This window comes from Acanthaster planci, linkage group LG04, assembly GCF_054643075.1.
Source record: "Acanthaster planci isolate LZ-2023a linkage group LG04, COTS_SCS, whole genome shotgun sequence".
In the NCBI taxonomy this organism is placed as follows: domain Eukaryota; kingdom Metazoa; phylum Echinodermata; class Asteroidea; order Valvatida; family Acanthasteridae; genus Acanthaster; species Acanthaster planci.
Genome location: NC_141780.1, coordinates 22,950,618 through 22,973,470, shown reverse-complemented (window position 1 = coordinate 22,973,470; position 22,853 = coordinate 22,950,618). Strand labels below are relative to the sequence as shown.

Here is a 22,853-nt window from a genome sequence, read left to right as displayed (position 1 = left end):
CCAACTAAGCTGGTAGTTGTATCAGACATCATAAATACCACAGCTACACCAACAAGGAGGATCTAGCCGATCTCAATGTACAAGTACTATCAATACAAATATAATCCTGCTTACAAATTAGTGGAATAACCAGAACATTTGGGAATCTCTCATAACCTGCAAACTAAGCCCACATTGGTCTAATGTTACGAATTTATAGCATTTCCACTATCTTGTTTAGTTTATAGTAGTACATGTAATTACATTGAGAAAACCGGCTGCAGAAACATTTCAAAAATGAAGTTATGCTCCTCTGAAACTCTATACTTCACTCTTTAATTACTCATTCTCAAATCAAAAATACATTCATTTAAGATGACGTTAAATATTTCATACGTTTTGTACCATTTTCAAGATGTTTCTTTTCACAGATGTTTCAGTGTATAAGACAATGGCAATTCACAGTTTCTTTCATGAAATCCATCTATATTTCAGAACATCTCAAAATATTGTTCACACAAAATAAACACTGCCTAAACATACACTTTACAGTTTGATAAATGGCAGTCAATAAAACTCCATGAACTAGAAATGCCACCCCCTCCCCTTTAGACCCTCCCCCTTCAGACCACTCCCCTTCAGACCACTCCCCCTTCATCCCATTCCCCTTCAGACCCTTCCCCTTCAGACCACTCCCCATCAGACCTCTCCCCTTCCAGCCCCTCCCCTTCAGACCCCTCCCCCTTCATTCCATTCCCCTTCAGACCCCTCCCCCTTCAGACCACTCCCCATCAGACCCCTCCCCTCAACCCACATGCTATTTCCAGATACAACAATTAATTAACTTTCTCCAAGGGCTGAAACAAGGGTAGCTCATGAGCTTCACACACACTTGTTTGTTGGCTAGTTGTAAAGACCATGTTATTAACTGAATTTTTTGTGCACCAAAAAAAGTTACAGGACAAACCCGCAAATGCGGTCCAAGTTTTTCTATCAACAGAAATCATCTGTAAAACACAGTCCCTGCCTGGAAGCACCTGTTAGACCTCAACAAATGTGAGAACATATTACACGCATTAGTCTCCAAGTGCAAAATCTTCACTATCTGTGCAAATGGTACGGTAAAACAAAGCTTACAAGACAAATACATTTCTGTGGAACAACCCAATGACATAAGGACTGACACCCACAGAAATAGTTGGAATGAAATATCTACAGCCTCCAAGCTAGATAAAAACTCTCCCACTCATCGCAAATAGACATTCAGAGAAACCAATTAACCCTAAGCTAGATTAGGAAAATCCTGGACAGGAATCTGAAATTCTTTTAAAATTCCAAACATGTATATGTACATCTAGGAATAGACACTTAGACACACCTTCCTATGTTACCAATGAGAGAAACATGCTTTTTCTGAAATTTTGGACGCTTTTGTAAATGTACCAAAAAACACACTTCATTAATTAAATATCCAAATCAATAACTTAATTCATATTACAAAATATAAAGTCATGGTCTTGAGTTTAAGTATTTCAACAAAGACTGCTCGTGACAATTTACATCTACATCACTGAAACCAATTTAAACATTTTTTACTCAATTCGTCTAGACAAAGATGCCAGAAATTCTAAATTTTTAAAATTTTATTTCCGTAAGATAATTACATATCCTCCCAAACGTTACCAAGTGACACGCCCATAATTTTCCCCTCAAAGAGGTCAAACCTATAGCTCTCTCATGATATGAAAGACATGTCTCTGTTTTGCTGCAAAATATCACAAGTGTGCACAGGTTCATGCATATAATGCAGGACATGCTGAACACACATGACCAATTTCTCTTGATATGTACAGCCTTCCTATGTAAACGGTGTGCAAAGTTGACATTTTTCCAACCCACTTAATGTCTTCTTTGTTAGTGAAGGGATGTATCTTGTTAGAGCACACACAAAGTCTCATGAAGTACAATTTTTAGGTACAGCAGTCAATGACAAAGACTCTGATTTAAACAAGATTCAAATCAAACAAATCATTGATTTATGACATGAAACATCACCTCAGCCACAATTGTTTGATTTTTATACTTCGAGTATAAATTCCGGATGAGAACCAGAGCGTTTTAAGTCAAATATGGCCAGCATAACATAAACAGAACTTCACACAATGAAGGTACAGTACTACTTTCTGTATGGATTTCTGATGGGAATTCAAAAATTGGAATTAGGAAAAAGACTTCATGCCCCATGAAAGGACAAACTGATGTACCTCCTTCCGATCTGTAGAGGGCCCACCTGTCCCTGAATTCATACAATCCTTGTGGTCCTAGCCAAAACGCCAAGGTTTTAACTTACAGCAAACCTTGAATCACTTGTTTTGCACCATGGCGTCTTAACCTACAATGCTCTACCCACCGGTACTCTTAGTGGGACGGTAGAGAGATGGGAATTATCAGCAACCAAGGTGGGAATTGAGCTATGATGCGAGAACCTACTCTCCTATAATCATGCTGAAAAGAGAAAACAGATATTTGACATCCACTTGTCTAACTGACGCTTCCTGCAATGATACTATACTCCTTAGAATCACTATTCAAGGAGGTTCTTGCATCCTGGAAGACATCATCTTCCTCTCCATTGCTCTCTGGTATCTTCTCTTTGTTGGGATAAGGAGGAGCTGTGGATAAAGCTTCATCACCTGATCTCTCAATGTCACAGTTCTGCAGAATTAAGAATTTTCAGAATGTAAAAAAATAGAAAGGACGACACTAATCTCATCATGTTTCAAATTTGTCATTTACCCTATGTAGACCCATTCATTTCAGAAATGGCAAATATGTTACTCAAAAATACAGGAAACTCTTACTTTTGTTGACTGATCAAATCTCAAGTACACTCACAAGATCAGATGCAAGTATTAAGAGAAAACAGTGACCAAGAAATACTTTACTCATGCTTCATTTGAAACACCTGTAGCTTACGATTGAATAACTTGTGGACTTGTAATGAATTTGTAGGGACTTGTGACTACACCAAAGTCAATAGCTCTTAACCTTTCACAATTTACTTCTGAAATGAAGACGTTAAGCGTGACAAACATATTCAAGACTTCAGATATAACGAAGGAAGCATACATGTACAAGTGTGCATTTTATTTACCTTTAATTCATTTCTCTTCATCGTTCAGTCACATGTAACACATAACAAAATGTGCCCAAAATGAAATTTCAGCTCGACAAAAGTTTCACTACTTATGTAGGCAATAATCCTGATGATGACAGTTTACCTTTAATTTCTTGGAGGATAATTTGTTTCAATTTTTCCTCAGCAAGGCCTAACATCATGAAGCTGCTAAGCAGAGAGATCTGCTTGCAACTGGAAAATGCCACTCATAAAAAAAGCAGGTAACCAAATTAAAACATTGTGCAATGTGCATGTTTTTTACTGGTTTCCCACATGCTTGGCTTAGCATTTGAATTATACAAGGAAATTATCTGCTTTGCAGCTGCATAATGTTAGTTCCTCACAACTATCTTAACACCATGGTTGAATGGTGCTTACATAAGAAACGGCTAGTTCAACTGGGCTGTAGTTGAGTACTGAGTTCACTGCCAAATATTGAACTGATATGGAGAAAACAAAGCTGAAGAAACAATACAGATTTGATCGGAAATGCACAAAAGGTATGAATACAAAATATGTAAGACTTCAGACACTCCCAGTTTTGTAAGAATTAAGTTTAAACATAAAAGTATTTGAAAAAAAAAATCAGGAGAGTACCTCTTGAGTACTCTAGAAAACATTGATGGTCCGAAGTCACCATTTTAATTTATAATCTTACCTGTAATCATTCACCATCCATTCCCTACATTCTTCAGCTTTTTTTCCTCCAAACCAGTTCAGTATTTGGCAGGGAACTTTGTACTTAAAAATTACTGGACCACAATACTGTACTTTGAAATAATATCCTATACATTGTACATGTATCAGTCAAACTATTCAGTTCACAAAGTAATTACTGAGTAGGATGTAGTTTTCTTTATATTTGCAGCATCTCTATGCTGCTGTGATTTGTACCCATAACTTACAATGACTACATATCAAAATGAATGGCAGAATTCACAAAGGCATTTTACTACATAATGCTTGCACTTCAAACCACAGTAAAACAAGACACACATACATCAATACGTTTGTATGATGTAAAACAAACCTAGACAACGAATATAATGATTTGGCAGCACACAATTTTCATTTATAGATTCTTATACAATGTAATAATTTCCCTTTTGTTATAAAGAATACTTTGGAAGAATGTACATATGAAGTGCTGAATTCTTAACATAAACCAACATCAGCCATCAGTCAACTGAAAGATTTATTTCAGGGGGAATAGGATTGTAAGTGTTATTTGGTATCTAAATCTATCAAGAAGTGGATTATTCAGTTACAGTTTTCCATTTGAATCAAAAATCACTTTGAAATGTAAAAAGGCACAAGAGAACAAACAAGAACTTCTTTTCAAAAATCTCAAATATTCCACACACTTTCCTTAAAAGTATGAATCCAATACATGTAGCTGAAAGGAACAAAATGGATACTGGTATTGAAAAATTGTTCTGTTTTGGCGATTTCAAGATTCTGCTTGCTTCTTTATTTACTGTTGAATAGACAGTAAATATTCACATCAGAAATAAAATCAGCCATTCACTTGCTCAAAATTGTAATTAATTAAAATTGATGAACACACATTCAGGGCTAGGAAGACAGCACAACACACCCATCCTCCCAACATACCTCCATCCATATGGCTACACCTGTCACATGTACAAATTAAATTGAGCAGAGAAATGGCAGGAATACTCCTTCACATGTAAATTACTCTTAATAGGTGAAACCTACATGTACATGGGTGGTTAGCATCAGGGGTAGACACATACATGTACATGTAAATTGCTCCAAGAAGGAATAAACCCAATCATGAAACTCCTTTCCTATGGTTGCCCACATAAACAGTTTATGCCAACAGAATAACTCTAGCCTCTTCACAAAAGTCATTAGATGCTTGAATGATCCACAAAAAAATACATTTATACTTAAAAACGTTTCTATACATGCTTGATACAAGCACATGAGACAATACTCCCAAATACTACTAATATTTATAGTAACTTCAAACAATAACTCTGAAAATTATATTATTTGCAGTAGAGCCTAAAAGTTGACTTCTGATGGTGCAATTCTGGAACCATTAGATAGGAAAAATAACATGTAAAAATTTTAGAATTAGTAATTTTTTCCGTTCGATCCTTTTTAAAATCTCAACTTGTAAAAGGCCTTTTGTAACATATTCATTTGCTAGCATAGCAATTTTCAGAAATTGAATTATTACCTGACCTAAAAGAGAAATATCCTGCCAAAACTTGACCTATCACTTCCGAAAATATAAAATATATGAAGAACAGTCAAATGCAGTGGTCTCGTATGCAGATGAACACTTGCGGAATTATACTTTACGGTAGTCTTTTGGTAATAGCCAAAATAAAAACTGACCAAAATGTTTTATGGAATTTGTAATTTATTAGGAAATCAATTTCAAACAATATTCCACTTTTATTAAAGGTTCTAATGTTTAATCTGACCTTTGTTGACAAGAACTGCGTCAGGGCAACCCGACTGAATTTAGGACCCATTGACTGCAAGTAGGTTAATGTTTGCAATGTTGTACAATCTCATTTCCACTTAACCCCTTCGCGCCAGGACGCGGATAGAGCCGCCGTAAAAATTGAGATCCTCAGCCCGCTTTTCAGCTATTATTCTCGGTCCACGCTCGAGTGAACATGGTGAAAGAAGGCAGAACCTGGCTCTTGTATATATGGTAATTGGTCTTTGTGCATAGCCCAGAAATGAAAAGACCGAATTTGCAACATCATCACCATAATAGTCCCCACTTTGAAAAGAGGTAACAGGAATGTGGAAGCTTGAGTAGAGCCGCATGCCACTGAACAATCAGCCTTTTCACCGTGTAATTCAAAGCGTGCAGAGCACGCAGGGCCACAAACCAAGAATCTGCGGTTTGGCAGGTGGCCTTCCTGGCCAAGCGAGGCTGGAATTCTTGCAGTCGGCTTTTGGGAAGAAATTCCTGTTGTCAATGGGTTAAGCACAGGGAACGAAAACAAACATCCAGGACGTGAATGGTCATGAACAAAATTCCTTTTTTACCCATCTGCAGGTGACTTTTCCAAGATATGACTTGAAGAGATCAAAGGGAAACTTCTGATACAAGTGTTTCTTGGGGTGGTTTCAATTAGGAATCATTCTTCCAAAAATTATCGAATGTGATAGGATGGCTCCATGTGAAATCCCCGTAGGTGAACCGTGCAAGGGTTCCAGAAGCTTGCCGCATGACCTAGTACTTTCAGGCTCTATTTAAACTGTATAAAATGAAAGGTAATATTTAGTCCACAAGAAGTGCCAATTTCAAATTGAAAAATGTCTCAACTTTGTTATTTCCCAAGGTTGCGACTTCACAAAATTCCCAAATAAAAATCTAGAAATCAGTACAAGTACGATTTCACACTTTCATGACTGTGTCATTACACACTTAACATCCATCCATATAATGTAAAACCAAAACCTTTCTAGCAATCATCTTATTACTACGTTCCTTTGGTTTCCTCAACAGTGGAGGATTTTGGAAGAGTCAGGAAAGTATCTACCTAAACGTAGATAACGCTCTTCTGGGACTCTAAGGTAGTACTGACAATCTATGTGCAGACAGCCCACTGCATGTGAATCCTTAAACTTTCAAGTTCGTCTTTGTCAGAGGGAAGTCTCTGTAAATGACAACTCAATTAGAAGCATGGTAGCGTTATTCACATACCTGGTTAGGATTCATTGTCAAGTTCTGGTAGGGTTTTTGATTTTATTAGCGACTGCAAATGAGTGGAATTTGAAAATGATTTTGCCAAAAAGTGGAAAGACTGTGCAGGAATATGTCTCAACTAAAATGTACTGTACCACTTTCATTACATGTCATTATGGCATGTTGTTAAATGTACACGGATTGCCATTTTTTTCAATCCTTCAAAAGAAGTTTACACAATACATGAAACTAATATTAAAGTACATGTGTATCCACCCAATCAATGACAGTTATTTGGTACAGGTGAAATGAATATTTTTCTTTAAATTTCAAAAGACAAAAAATTGAAAGTGTCAACTAATGACACAAATTTACATATAAGTATACCTAACTTCTGAATCTAATGATTGGATAAGACTATGCCATGCAAATAAAATAATTCACAAGCAGTCTGCAAGGAAAAATGTTTACTTATGATGTATGTGGGAAATGAAAGGGGTAAACTGGCTAACAAACCATAGCCAACATCTCACAGCAAGAGTAGTCTTCAAGAACTCCTCCGAGTGGTCCTGATTTAGTGAAGCCATACCACCACAGTTGGTGCAGTTTAGTCACAATCTATGCACCACATCATCACATTGCTGGGTACTATCCATACTACTGCCATTTATTTGGGGGGTGTTGGTTAAACTTGGATTGAGGCCAGACAAAGAACCCCACACTTGGTTGGCCGCTTGCTGTGATTCAATCAGACCCATTTCCAATTTCTCTGGAGTTTGGGACGGCATTATTACTAGAAGTTGCAGCCTGATGTGTGGTTCCATGGCCATTCATTACAAAATCTCTTCGCTTAGCAGGTACGGACTACACAGGCAATCAAGCAGCAGGAAAAGAACAGGACGAAGGGAAGGGAAGAAGCATGATGAAGAAAGAGAAGAGAGAAAAAAACAGGTTTTAACACCGTTTGGGTTCTTGTTGGAAGAAGTCAACTTTGACAAAATAATGACTGGTCTCAGTTAGTTGGGGAGTGACTTGGGTCAACAAACTAAACGGCATTCACACCATCACAGCAAAGGAACTAAGAAAGTAGTGGATCTGACTGTTACAATCTGATGTGAATTCTTGATAACAGAGGAACTGACTGACATTTCACACTAATTTGTGTCTCATTTTTAAATCAATTTTTAAGGTACACGCTGGAATGATTGGTGGCTCCAACTTCTTGTACTTTGGATGTGTAGAAGAATGGACAATTTTTTGAAAGCTCTAGGAAAAGTTAAAAAGAGGCAACATGCAATGATGTCCAATGGAAAACGCACATACAAGCAGTGAATTACATACAAGAAGGGTATAAAAAATACAAAACCAACCAAAATTGGCATTTTGACATCTCCTTTATTTATAATCTTTAGCTTTTCTTTCTCCATCTTGTCAAACAAATCACTCTTATTTGAAGATACTGGTATTTCAAGGAATGCTTCGGAATAGCTTTTGAACCTGAGGATTATTCTAATCAAATGATGATCATGACCAAGACGTTTTGGTAAGCTTACTGGCTGATGCCAACCTCATCTCCTCCTGTGTTCTGCATAAGTCTCTTGAGACTCCTCCAAAATAACTACACTTGAAACATCACCTCACCCATTCTTCTGTATGTTGTGGTGACATACATGTACATGGACACCTGTCCTTACACTGATTTGGGGGAACCAAACATGTTGTGGGGACAGACATATGTCCCCACAACATGTTTGCCTAACAACAGAAAACTTGCCCATAACACAGTGAGGGCCTATGAGAGTTAGTTGAAGTGACACCTTCTGAGGAATACTGTGCAGACTTTATTTGAAACAGCAATGCATTTTTGCCTTGAATGGTGTCCAATGCCTGCAACATGCTTTTGAGCCACTACATATTTGCCTGACTTTGTCCTCTACAAAAGCCCATGTCCACATTCATTAACCTTCCTTTGGTTTTACAGCACAAGTATGCACAAGTGCCCACAGTCACTCTCTTGCATGTGTTTTCTACATGGAACACAAGTATGCACAAGTGCCAACAGTCACTCTCTTGCATGTGTTTTCTATATGGAACACAAACATGCACAGGTTCAGTGTGTACACAGTAGGTTGCCAGCACAAACTGACCCAGGGTCTTTTGTGCAGTCCTCTTCACTGCATTTGGTTTACTGCACAATTATGCACATGAAACAGTGAAGCACAGTTGTTGGGCAGCACAAAAGTGCAATCTGACATTCCCGTGAGGGACTGTTGGTGCAGTGTGCACAACACACACAGCTGTGCTTCTTTGAGATGTTTACCAAGTGACCCAAAGAGTGACTTCAGCATAGGAGGGTTAAAACAACATGTACGAAGAGACATGACTCTACTTCTAAGTGATACAACCACAGAATCAAGGGCTTCATAAGTGGTCATGTGACTTCATCAAGCAGCATGATTGGCCAGACAGTGTCTGAGAAAAGTATGTTAACTTGTGGATATTGTCCACTGCAGATATGTAGCACTTAGTACTTTCAAATAGCTGAGACATTATACAATCACAAAAAAAACACTTACATGTACATACATGTACAAGTTATATAAATCAGAGTTGAGCTGAAATTTCTTGGGCAATTTTGAAAGTACTAATCGCATTTGGAAACATACCATGGGGTAGATTTAGTGTTAGACATAAATGAAATTTTACTGTTATAGTAAACCAATTTGCCGCAATCTGCTTGTTTGGGAGAATTTCTCTAAAGCCTTGCAAATTCTCCTTGACGTAATGACAGAGGTTGTGCCTACTTGCCAGAAAAACTCAAAGGACATCCAAGAATAACAGACATGCAGGTAAATCAACTGGCTGGTTTATTACAGTCCATATGCTGCACCCAATACAAATGACTGACCTTAGTAAAGTCGTTAGATGTGACAGACCAGATGAGAGAAACAAAAGTGCCCATCTCAATTTAGTCTTTTCCTAGAGCTTTAGACAATTGTGCACGTCCATCACTTCCCAAAGGAATTCTTGTTAGTTTAAACATGTCCATCTCCCTATACCTTTTTCAAATCTTCATTGAATGCTTATAAAGTCTATGTATCAAGTTTAAGAAGGAATAATGTTCCCATTTACCAAGGCACATCCTCAGACTAGGCAATGCAGACCCAGCCATTTGGAGAATTTTATTGTCTTTCCCAAAAAGTATACCAGTTCAGATATTTAACGTTTCATCTTGCCAGTAAATGGCATCATCAAATGATCATGTCTTTAAATCATGAATCATCATTTCAAATATTCTAATCCACGAGCAAATTTTGCTGAATTAGCTCTTTTCTTGCCAAGTGTCTCCCGTCTCCCGTCAGTTAATAAAGTATCAAGCAATTTGACAAGATTAAATATGATCCAGCACTTCAATAATCCTGATAAATCATCTTAACTTGAAAGTAAGTGCCAGAAGTCCATGAGAAATTCCCTGAACAACCACGCTATCATGGCGAGTCGTGATCACATTTGTAATCCTTTCACTGTGTGCATCACGACATTAATCCTAACACTCCTCAGTCCTCCAACAGGTGAAGGATTGAGGAGTGTTAGGGTTAAGGTATCTTACAATGTGTACATGGCTCAAGGAATGAGACATAGCAAAATATAATGTTGACGAGTTGAACTTACCTCTGGCTTGGCTCGATGTGTGTCTACGGCTTTCACACTGAGAGAGATTGTTTCCACTTTACACCCTGGAAAATTATCATGTATAATTGTACATAGAAGTTAGGACATACATGGCTTCTACACATTAGCAATGTTACAATCAAGTACTTAATAACTGTCAAATCGCTGGCATTATTGAGCTGGATGGGAGACATGACCAAAGACCTGACCTCACACATGCTTACAAAGACTGCTAATATCATTCCATGTCTGAAATTTTATCTTATCTGTAGATATTTTATGCCTTTGAAAATGATTCTGCTAGGATTGAAACATCACATTCTCAAAAGCTTCCTTGTGGTCTAATTTGTCACGTAGATTTCATAGCCCATTATGAGAAAAAAAAATCAAACAAACTGATCCCATGTTAAAGGTTTTCAGGACATTGACAAATTGGTTGATCACTGACCCCACACAACAGAAGATGTGTTCATACTACCTTTGTTTAAGCAAAACCTGAGAAAAACAATAAAATATGTTGTCGGTAACAACTTTGAAAATTAAGTTTTTAGGACTAAAGTTTCCAGACAACCACACTCTTTACTTCATTTTTGGGAGATCACAAAGTGGATGTCAGAACTGCAAAAAAAGGCAAGAAATAATTCAGTACTCAAGATGACAGCAAATAATGTTAATCTTACCATAAGCCACTGGTGTGAGTTTGATGACTGTGTGTAAAGGACATTTCAGATATGGAAGCTCTTCTGTATAGAAGTATGAAAAAAATAACCAGTTAGGCATCGAAAAGTAGTTTCTAAACTATGTCAAATACACAAGAACTGCTTGTAGCTGTTGATTACAAGTTTTCTCTTTTGTGTTCAAAAACTAATCCTTCCATGAGGCAAGATGCAAGTGCAAGCTTGCATTTTGTTATCTGTCAAATTCCATTTTAAACCTGGCCAACATAAAGCACCACTAGTTTTTAACAAGAATCTAATGGAATGACAAGATTCTTTATAAATGTTTCACTGGAACTGGTACATTACTGATTACAGAATTGAATCTTTATCCATAAACACCATTTACTATAAAAGGAAGCATCACAGAAGCATATAATAGAGTACAAAGAAAGTTGAACAAACCAGTATCATAGCAAGATACGTACATATTCCATGAGAAATTCATGCACTTCACAAATACCATCTCTTGTACATGATTCCATTAGTTTTATTAGTCGTTTTTGTCATCCTCTGGCACTTACCTGAGCTTTTGTCAAGGAAGTACGCAAGGAGACACCGCATAACACCCTGATGGCAAATTACAAGAATGTTCTTCTGTCTCTCCAGCTCCTGTTCAGTACAAAAATTATAAAGTTACTTCCTTCTTTTGTAAATTTAGTGTTTAGCTACCATTAACCACTACATGCCGGGGCATTTTTCAATGTTGATGATGCTGGGCCGGCATACCTACATTTTTTCGTTTTCAAAATCCTTAAAAAATTCATCATTTCTTTTAATGGTCGTTTATAGCCGCACGAAGTAGTCTTTAGGCACTACTGTAAGTTGACAGGTGACCTTCATTGACGCCCGAGTATTTCAGCCAGGCCTGCAGACTTGTAAACAGAGCCCAGATTGTGCGGTGTTGTATAACTGTCTTTTGTTCATGAACCTGGCTCGGTGCACTGCTGACCTCTTTTCAATAGGGGCCAGATTAGCGTGCAGCGGTGCTGTGTGGCTCATAGATGCAGTAGTGGAGCGCTTTTGTTCCCGGTGGTAATCTGCTCGCTCTCAATGCCCCAAACCCTGGTATACGGTCTTTTGTTACAAGTACAGTCTTTTGTTACAAGGCCCAGTTCCCTTTGTCCGATCTCAGAGACCCGGCCAAGTGTATGAAGAATACATGTCTGGTACCGGCAACGCCGGCGGCAAGCGGTTAAGGTAAAAACAATGAAAACCTGACTCACCATGATGACGGGCTCTAATCTTGTGACCAAGTCTTGGTATGACTGCGGAAGATATTCAAAAAGACAGGAATTTATTTTGACTGTGTTACAATTCAGACAAAAAAGAAAATCACACAAGTAAATACCACTTCCTCTGAAGTCTCGTCTCCAATTTCCCCGACCCCATTCAGGGTGTCTCTTACCTCTCCCATGGGGTACTTATAGTGGTATTTGCCCATCCTACCCACATTATGGCCCCATTCAACGTGTCTCATATCTCTCCCATAGGGTACCTATAGTGGTATTTGCCCATCCTACCCCACATCGTGGCCCCATTCAAGGTATCTCTTACCTCTCCCATGGGGTACTTATAGTGGTATTTGCCCATCCTACCCACATTATGGCCCCATTCAAGGTGTCTCATATCTCTCCCATAGGGTACCTATAGTGGTATTTGCCCATCCTACCCCACATTATGGCCCCATTCAAGGTATCTCTTACCTCTCCCATGGGGTACCTATAGTGGTATTTGTCCTGGTCACGTAATGCAAATTCCTCTGGGTACTTCTCCTGAATTTCATCATACGTCATTCCATCACACACTCCCTATTTATGAAAAGTAAGAAACCTTAGAAACATTCTTGATTAGAGACAGAGTTTCACTATTGGGACACTTCAACAAGTTTCATTTAAACAATGCCAAGGCTATTAACTTAAGTAAACTCAAAATGCATTGTTATCTAGCTACATGTACAAGGATTCTCAAACTTGATATCCCAAACCATTATGTCATTTTTATCCCACTTCTTGTGAAGAGACTTGTAAACAGATTCATGATCGATTCTCGATTGCCTTGAACAGGTTGCACAAGTGATCTGACTATTACACCATACACAAGCTACTCAACCAATGAGTCAAAATTTCAACTGAAAGGTAACCGTTTTCACAACAGCCTCTCAACAAACCCTAGTAAAACACGTCAATACCAGCTTTGTAGACCCACCCCATCAAGCTCATCCAGTGCCTTCCACTGCTCTATTGGTGCATCAGTGCTAGACGCTGTCTGATAGGTACGCTTCAACCTGCTGGTCCATACTTTGAGATTTGACAAATTCTGACCAGACATGTACTTGGCCAAAGCTTTGCTGTACTGCCACCCCCTCTCTGACAGGTCCGAATCTCCACCTATCCTTCCTTGCAGGTTGAGTTGGCTCTCACCATGCTGCATATAGAGAAATTATTCAACACAAATTATTAAATGCGGACAGGAAATCCTATTAAATACTCCTTGCTCCCTAAAAGAAAAGAAAATCAGAAGTGCATAAAACTTCTAACATTCTAACACAGCTCAGTCAATGAAGATGCACTCTCACACTGGTGACACAGAGAAAGACCCGAGTGATATTCTAATCCGAATGGTACCCTGCACCAAGCATTTACCACTGAGGCACACTTCAAGATACACCCAAGCAAGCTTATACACATGATATGCTGCATTGAGAGAGATAACTGCAATATTCAGCAGTTAAAATATCACACTCACCCTTGTTAGGTAAATTGTCCTTGGCATAACATGAATATTCATGAGGTAGTATACAACGCGACTCTGTAGATGACCTAAGAAATGGAAACCAGAATATCATAATCACCAACAGCCAATGATTGAATAGTTCAATGGTTCAACAGGCCAATGGCTGAACAGACTCATGATTGACCAGGCCAATGACTGAAAAGGCCAATGGCTGAACAGACTCATGATTGAACAGGACAATGGCTGAACAAACTCATGATTGAACAGGCCAATGGCTGAACCAGCCAATGGCTAAACAGGTTAATGACTGAAGAGGCCAATGATTGAACAGGCCAATGGTTGAACCAGCCAATGGCTGAACAGACTCATGATTGAACAGGCCAGGCCAATGACTGAAAAGGCCAATGGCTGAACAGACTCATGATTGAACAGGACAATGGCTGAACCAGCCAATGGCTGAACAGGTTAATGACTGATCAGGCCAATGATTGAACAGGCCAATGGCTGAACCAGCCAATGGCTAAACAGGTTATTGACTGAACAGGCCAATGATTGAACAGGGCAATGACTGAAAGGGCCAATGCAGTTGAAGCATATCAATGTAGTATTTCAGTAATAAATGCAAACCTATTCAAGAATTTTCCATGAAAAACGTCGTTGATTGCTTAGCCTCTTTGCCCAACTCCCATGAAAACGAGGCAGTTTAGCAAGAGTAGACTACATTTTAAAACAAAATGTTATTACTGACCTCTGACCCTGTTGACCAAGAATCGTTCCCCAACATTGATGATCTTGATGAAGGAAACATCCCTACACAGACAAAATTTAACGTCCATTAAATTTCACACAAATACCTTGGTTCAGGTTGGATGAGTGACTTGCAATCCTACAATTTCATAAAGCCTAGTGTCATCATTGCTATCTTTATACCTGATGAAAATTCAACGCCTCAAGTAATAAAGTGAATTCTAGCAGGGCTCCCATGGTACTGTGTTGGTTTTTTTGTGACGTGCTAAAGGGCAGTTTTGAGGAGAAAGATTAGTGAACTAGTCAACATTTCAACCAGCATGCCCTGATTATTTTCAAACAAATGTTTCTTCATTTTTTCTTCTGATGATCAAAGGACAACTAACACAGTCAATGATAATATGGTGCCAACATACACCTTTGGAATATATTCTTAATTAAACCTGAAAGGTCTTTTTTTCACTATAGACTGTCCAAACCGCTAAGTCATGTGACTTATAGTGGGTAACAATTATCAACAAACATGGCGTCCTCCCATAGCAATGTGTGTTTTAACTGTAGTGCACCAAAAACTAAACCGCTTTTCGGCATAGCACTCAGCACATCTGTAGTCCGAGTACTATACCGACCATCAGCTTTATTTTGGGTAAATGACTCTTACGACACACTTTACTAAAGGAGGGCGCCATGTCTGTTGGTGTTTGACACCCACTAAGGTCACGTGACTTCCTGGGTGCAATCGGTCTTTTAGTGTACAAATATGGGTATGAGCTTCTGTGTCTCTTTGGGGTCCATCCGGTCAGTTATTGCCATTAATATACGGTGGTTTCAGACCCACCCCCTGGTCTCTGACCCACCCCCTGGTTACTGACCCACCCCCCTGGTTTCAGACCCACCCCCTGGTTTCAGACCCACCCCCTGGTTTCAGACCCACCCCCCTGGTTTCAGACCCACCCCCTGGTTACTGACCCACCCCCCGGTTTCTGACCCCCCCCCTCGTTTCTGCCCCACCCCCTGGTTACTGACCCACCCCCCTGGTTTCAGACCCACCCCCTGGTTTCAGACCCACCCCCTGGTTACTGACCCACCCCCCTGGTTTCAGACCCACCCCCTGGTTTCAGACCCACCCCCTGGTTACTGACCCACCCCCTGCTTTCAGACCCACCCCCTGGTTTCTGACCCACCCCCTGCTTTCAGACCCACCCCCTGCTTTCAGACCCACCTATCTAGAGTCTCATCCAGAGGCTCATAAGAGTCCTTGTAGTGGTCTATTCTCCGAGTGAAATCATTCATTGCTTCTTCCTTATCTTTGTCCTTGTAATCTGGGCTGCCAAGCTTGACTTCCTGCAGCAATGACCAGAAAGACCAAAGACAGATATTATCTTTAGTCTGTGAAACCTACATAAATCTAGCAGCATGAATACATGTCAACAAATACATGTACCTACCTGACTTGATTAAAAAACAAAACAATTGATAAAGGATGACATTTTATTCTGCTTTCTCACATTCAACACAAAATACTGGATGTGCCATTGAATACCTCATTAAATCAAAGGCCCAGCTTGACTATTTTGGCCTAGTAGAGTTAACTGACTTTCTTTGCAACTCCTTCAAAAACATTCAGTTTTTTCTTTTGAACTCAAAAAAAGTTTTGTTGGAGTTGGGCCCTTCTTTGATTTGTTTTCAATAACATAAGAAAAATACTTTAGGAGCTTTACATGTAAATCCCTATCCATTTAAACCTGCACAAAACTGAAGACACACACACACCCCAAAAAACAACTGGGAAGTCTACAAGAAACACAGTGTGAAAGTCAAAGATCTCAAATCTACACAACAACAATGGAAGTGAATAAAATGTACATGTAGATCTGTCTCAGTTCCATGGACTGACATTGCAAAATCAAGGGGTTCAAGGTGACACTTTGGTGTGTTGTTCCAATAAATCAGCCTTGCACGGAAGAGAAAGGACAGACTTTTTGCCAATCAAAGCACCTGCTAGATTGAAGCAACTGCTCAATTGAAAGATAGAGTCAATCTGCTACATACCTCAATGTTGGACTGAACAACATTAGGATCATCACAAATGGATTCCACAAAGAAGACCTGAAAATATTTTAATACAAATAAATCAATGACAATTCTAAAATATGACTTTTATACTTTATTCAATTGATATAAAACGAAAATATAAGAACAAAATATTTTGATAAACCAACTGGTAAATAAAACTTTCTTCATAAGTCTTTTAAATGCAACAAATGTGAAAAGGTACATAGCGTTTAGCTAACAATGGAGATGTGTGAAAACCATTTTGGTATGAAACCAATACTCTTGGCTAAAAATCCTTCCTGTTTTTCCAGGGACTCAATGTTTTTGCTAACCAGTTGTGAGCAACACAGGTGAAGAATGTAGTCTGAATCTGTTTGTACAGTACTAGTCATGCATATACCACATGCATTCCTGCTACAGAAACTGACTGACTGGTGATGATTGGTGATGGTGACTTAATGATTCAGTCACGCCAAAAAGCCGTGGAAACGTGCCACAATGGCAGACCATTCACTCACCTGGTAACATCGTTGACTGCAGAATTCCATGATAAGTTTTCTCCTTTCCCTTGTTGTATTGGTGGCATCAAACACCTAATGAATGAGTCAATGCAAAGGCTGATTAGTAAAACAAATGCAGGATAAATATTCAATTTTAAACGATCTGGTATTAGCCGCTGCATAGGAATTTCCAATCAGGACCACTGCTTAACCCTTGCTGTATAAAGTACCACACCCTCCTGGACACTTCCACATTTACCATAAGTACATGTAACTGACTTGTTAGAGAGAAAAGGCTTCCACTTTTTTCTTGTCAACAGTTAATGATCAATCAATACCCTCACACAAAAGAAAAAACGTGAAGTAAAACTTACCGCCACTTCACCATCTGTTTCAAACCATTTGGCCATATCCTTTAGAGCCATCATGGCACATTGTCTAAAATAACAAAAGAAGTATGTACATTTTTACTAATAAAAGAAAAGCAGAAGATTAACTGAAGGTATATGATGAACAGAAGTAAAGATTGTTTTTAATGAGAGGTCTCAGGTAGATGCTTGCTTGAAACGGTTTGAATATCAAACATAAAAATGACATGAACACCAAGAGTCTTATTCAAAAGTTACATCCTTTGTGTCACTATGTACCCCATACATCAGTACCAAATGTAGATTTTTGAAATCTCTCTGGAGTGAAACAGTCTAAGAAAACATGGGCAGAATATCTCAGTCTCCCACTGGCTAATAAAAACAATTGTCAAACAGCTTATATAACACTACTTGGAATCACATTTCAAATGTGAAGTTCATTTGACCATAGAAGGACACAGAAGGAGTTGCAACTCAGGCACTTCAAAGTGTTCAATGTGGTCGCCGCCGAGTCAGATGAATAATAGAAAACATTCCAAAAATGCCTGATTACTGCCTGCATCTTAACCGGGCAAGCAGGGTCTGTAATATCCTAGCAATACTTGTAGTTTTTTGCAGGCAATTAAATACAAATTATCGATTTGACCAGGAAATAGAGAGAGAAAAATTCCTGATATAAGACCTACTTTTGCCATCGTGAATAAACTTTTAAAATTTTGATACTTTGTTCCATTATCCGTGCAAAGTTTGTAATTTTATTCTCCTCCGTCCAATACATCAGTGGTCAAAGACTTGGTACAAATTTGGTTAAGACTGGCCAGCAAAATGTTCACTACTACTGGAAAGCTTGATTCATTAGGAACAAAATACTATATTTCATCACAAGGAGTGATTGTGAAATCTCAGAAAATACACTTTTGTCCAAACGCCATAATAAAAATGATTCAAACAAAACACAAAATCTCGTGAACAACAAAACAAGAAAATGAGCTTCATTTTGAAACTGAATACTTCTAGGAAAAACGCCTGTCATGTCATAGTTTTGTCAGCCATGCCACAAGAGATCAGCCAAACTACTGTGGGTCCAGAGATGTTGACAGCATCATTTAATTGTTTGATTTAGGAATCAAGCTTACTGTCTTATTATTTGAGCTTCCTTGTTGTCTGGTCGGAAAAAGTCATGATTACTTGGTTTCCCAACAGCCTGACGCCGATACTCTCCAACATTGAAGACTGCAAAAAGAAAAAGAAAAAAAAAATTTTAAAGGAAAATTACACTTTATACTCAAGACTCTGCATGTCACAATTGTCAGCGACAACTGCATGTACCAACTAGAGACTTCCACATCCCTAATGGACTGGATGGACTACCTCTAGGAAGCAAACATCTTCTCCTATTGATACAGCCTTCATTTGGTGGTACAGACGCATAAGAGATCTGATTATATTCATGAAATCAATACCTCATGTAGGTAATATATTTAGGTCTGAAAAATACTGGGCAGATGCACACATGTACTGGTACAGTGCACATTTGGTGTCAAAGGTCAACCTGGGTGCCATTGCGAGGACTTACAAAAATTGCATATCAATCTAAACAAACAGGTACAAGATGAAAATATGTAACATCTGCTCATAAAAGCCGAAGGTAATGGCAATGTACCCAAATAAATGAACTGTGATCAGAGAAATAATTGTCGATATACATGTACATATACATGTATAAGAAGAGCAAATCAACAGGCAAATGTTTAAACATCGTAGCTCTTATCACTTCACTACACATACAACGCATTACAAACTACTGTGTTTGATAAAAAATTTCTCAAGGAAATGTACCGTATGTTTCAGGTCTTGCAGGAAAATCTACAGGTTCATGTACATGTACAGCAAAACAGCAAGTCACCAAAAAGAAGATGGCCATCTAAGACAGAATGATAATCATCCATAAGGTACCCAACTGACCCTATTCTAAGACATCACGTATACCATCTCACCAATATCTCCTGCAGGCAAATCCGTTTCCTATCCCTTATTGATCTTGATATCATACTAATGACCTCAAGTTGACCTTTCAAAGATATTCTGACACTATTCTGGCATTGTCCCACATATTAATCCCCCCAAAATCTTCCCTGTTAAGGAAGCCATGAGAACACTCTTCACAGCTCAATTTCAAGAAACAATGAGCCTTGTTAAAACAAAATGCTCAACCTCCGAGAAGATTTTGAAGGGATGGAGGGATTATACATACCTTTGGTTGTGACACCAATCCAGTTGAGGTAGCGGGTAAGTTTCTTGGAGATATAGGTCTTTCCTCGAGCAGGAAGTCCTACCATCACAATCACCGCATGGGGATTGGATATATTGGGGCATGATGCTGTAGGTAAGAGAAACACAAGAAATAAAAAACGAATTTTTACTAAGTGACACTAAGATTTGATACACTGGAATATCATGCACAAGAAAAACTATCAACAATCAATATTGTGAACCAAGTATGAATGCAGGTACAATGAGGTTTATAGGTATCATAACGAGTAGAGGACCTGCAACATCTGCCGGGTTTAATTCGAAGTTGCACGACGTATACCCCGAGGATTTCAAGATTTTCCATTTTCAAAATTCTTCAAAAATTCATAATTTTATTTACTGGACGTTTATACCCACATGAATGACTGTCTGGTGGCTACTTTAATCTGACAGACAACATCTATTGATGCCTGAGTATTTCAACCAGCCCTGCCACTTTGTAAAGAGAGCCCAAATTGTGCAGTGTTAACTAATTTTCTTTTGTATGCAAAACTGGCACAGTGCGCTGCTTGCATCTTTTCAAATGCGAACCAGATTAGACTGCAGCAGTATTGTATCACTCATCCCTGGAGTGCGGGAGCGCTTTAGTCCCCGGTGGTAATCCGCTCGTCCTGAACGCCACAAACAGTGGTAAAATTATTCAAAACAATAACGGATTTCCTCCACTGCTGGCAACTGAAAAAAAAAAGTTGGCAATTCCCAGCAGCTTGGTCTTTGTTCCGAGTACAGTCTTTGTTACAAGGCCCATTTTGGGCAGCCTGGCTATGCATATAAACCCAAGGAGTATGTTCCAGAAACCTGTCACCATCTCTTTATGCTACTTTCTACAGACGGGAATTAATGCTTTCACCAAGGTACGTCAGGCCTTGCGCTAACTTTTTTTCCTGGCTAGCCCACTGGGCTAGTTCAATGGATATTTTACAAGCCCATTTAGAGTTTTCCTAGCCCGTATATAAAAAAAGTTAAAAACCTGAAATTTGTTATCAGCTTACCAATACAGAATTTGACATTTCGGGAAATAAAAGGCTGATGGTATAAATAATAAAGAGGCAGGTATGTTAGTCGCTGGAGTCACTGGTCACGGAGCCGGGATCAAAATTATCTGTTTGCTCCATCTTTCCTCTCATTTGGGTTGCTTACCTTTGGCAAAAAATGCTACTTTTTGCTTACTTTCTGACCTCCGCGGTGAACGAGAGAAAACTTTTTCCAATCGAAATAGGGTGCTGTTTGCAAGCGGCTTTGTGTATACTTCGTATCAAATGCTTTCAAGAACTCCTGCAATGCCCAGTATAGCTGGCTGTGGTCAGTTAAGGTCAGAAGAATTGATACGGCCCCCCCTTCAAAAAAATACTTCTGTTTTCGGTTTCCCGAGCGACCCTTACTTTTCGGCACACCCTAACATTTTTATCGGCAAGTTAGAAAAACAAATTTACAAAATAAAATAAAATAAAAATTAATGCCGATGTCTTTTCTGTCTTCACAAAACACCTTTCAACAACCCTTTAAAACAACTCATGTTAAAACACTTGTTTTTATTGTTTTCCTACTTCATTTGCAATTTTTGAAAAGATTTTCACGAGTTCCACTTGCGTTTCACAGTCGCAGTAGTGAAATTTTTGTGCACAAAGCTCAATGCATGAAAGTAAAGCTGCACTGGTTCCCACCACGCCGCGCCCATGCAAAAGAACGCGAGATGGAAATGTGCTAACCAGTCTTTACGTTCCGGTCGCGAGTTGATTAAAACTACATCGGTGTCGTACACGCATGCAGCCATACAGCTACAGGTTGAAAAAACATCGATGTTGCAAGAGGATTTCTTCAAGTTAATTCACAGAAGTTGGTCTCTTGCTTATGTATTTCTTTTCTGTGCTCACGAGTTCCTGCCATGGCACGTGGTTTATTGCCCGTCTGGATGCATCGTGTATGCTTACCACGCGATACATGGACATTGCGGGCCAGTTTACCGTCGTGATTACCTGACTAACATTGTGTGATTTGTCCATAATTCTCGTGATCTGTTGACTGCAGAAATTTAACAAATATCAAGACATGTTTTTATCACTGTTTGAGACAATATTTGAAAGCTTTCATCCCCCATTCAGTCTATTACATTAGCACAAAATTTGACCAAACAAAATTCTGACCTACCGATACTATTTTTGAGAGGCATGTAGTCTGAAGCAGAAGTGGCCTAAACAGTAAACGAGAATAGTGTGCAGGTGCGGTATCGCGCCGTACCATGTGCTATGCTATACCAGTACTACAACCCACCAGTCTACTCTGTTCATGGTGTTCACGGTCGCTTTCCGCCCTGTCGCGCGACCATCACGTTTCAAAAACACAAGTAAAAACACATCCACAATAACTCAGCTTTTGTGATCTTGTATTTATTATCACGATGAGCATTATATACATGTATTTTGATCTAAGTTTTAACAGGTAGGCTTATTCTGAATTTTTCACTAGCCCACCGGGCAACCAAGAAACCAAGTTTAGGTAGCCCGGAGCATTTCTAGCTAGAATTGTACACCAGGCTAGTACTATTTCGAGGCCTGCATGTACTGGTAGTTCTCTCAAGTGATTGTGAAGTTAGTTAAATTAGGTCTGTTTGGTGAGAGTTCCACCCACAATGAAGATATATTGAAGATCACTGGACCAAAAAGCTTGTCATGCTTGGCTAGCTGGTTCAATTGTACAGCTACAACCAGGTCCATGATGCTTTGTAAAAAGCATGCGTTCAATGCCTCACCCACAGATTCTCACAGATCTTGGCTGGCCAAGAGCTAATCACAAAGCAGTTACTACATGTACAGTATATTTGTTTTCTTGCTTTTCACAGCCAAAAGAACTTCACCCATGGTAACCAAAGTACCGATACTACATGTGAGGTTACCCATAGCGATGTAG

The 22,853-nt window shown here is 39.0% G+C and overlaps 1 protein-coding gene across 8 annotated transcripts in view; it reads right to left on the bottom strand.

Moving 5' to 3' along the window:
- Positions 1-756: 756 nt before the first annotated feature.
- LOC110983041 (6-phosphofructo-2-kinase/fructose-2,6-bisphosphatase 1-like) overlaps positions 757-22,853 on the bottom strand; it is a 57,499-nt gene continuing 35,402 nt past the window's right edge. For 6 of the 8 annotated variants that reach the window (XM_022241966.2, XM_022241951.2, XM_022241921.2 and 3 more), the window contains exons 2-16: positions 19,888-20,013; positions 18,770-18,866; positions 17,640-17,703; positions 17,284-17,358; positions 16,763-16,819; positions 15,933-16,054; positions 14,712-14,773; positions 13,976-14,049; positions 13,436-13,654; positions 12,934-13,038; positions 12,454-12,495; positions 11,752-11,839; positions 11,192-11,254; positions 10,512-10,576; positions 757-2,694 (exon numbers count right to left, since the gene is read on the bottom strand). In XM_022241966.2, the coding sequence (XP_022097658.2) occupies positions 2,521-2,694; positions 10,512-10,576; positions 11,192-11,254; positions 11,752-11,839; positions 12,454-12,495; positions 12,934-13,038; positions 13,436-13,654; positions 13,976-14,049; positions 14,712-14,773; positions 15,933-16,054; positions 16,763-16,819; positions 17,284-17,358; positions 17,640-17,703; positions 18,770-18,866; positions 19,888-20,013 (1,433 nt within the window). In that variant the 3' untranslated portion in view covers positions 757-2,520. Of the gene's footprint in view, positions 2,695-3,105; positions 7,704-10,511; positions 10,577-11,191; positions 11,255-11,751; positions 11,840-12,453; positions 12,496-12,933; positions 13,039-13,435; positions 13,655-13,975; positions 14,050-14,711; positions 14,774-15,932; positions 16,055-16,762; positions 16,820-17,283; positions 17,359-17,639; positions 17,704-18,769; positions 18,867-19,887; positions 20,014-22,853 lie in introns of those variants that run through there. The other 2 variants (XM_022241973.2, XM_022241930.2) reach the window with 2 other exon arrangements.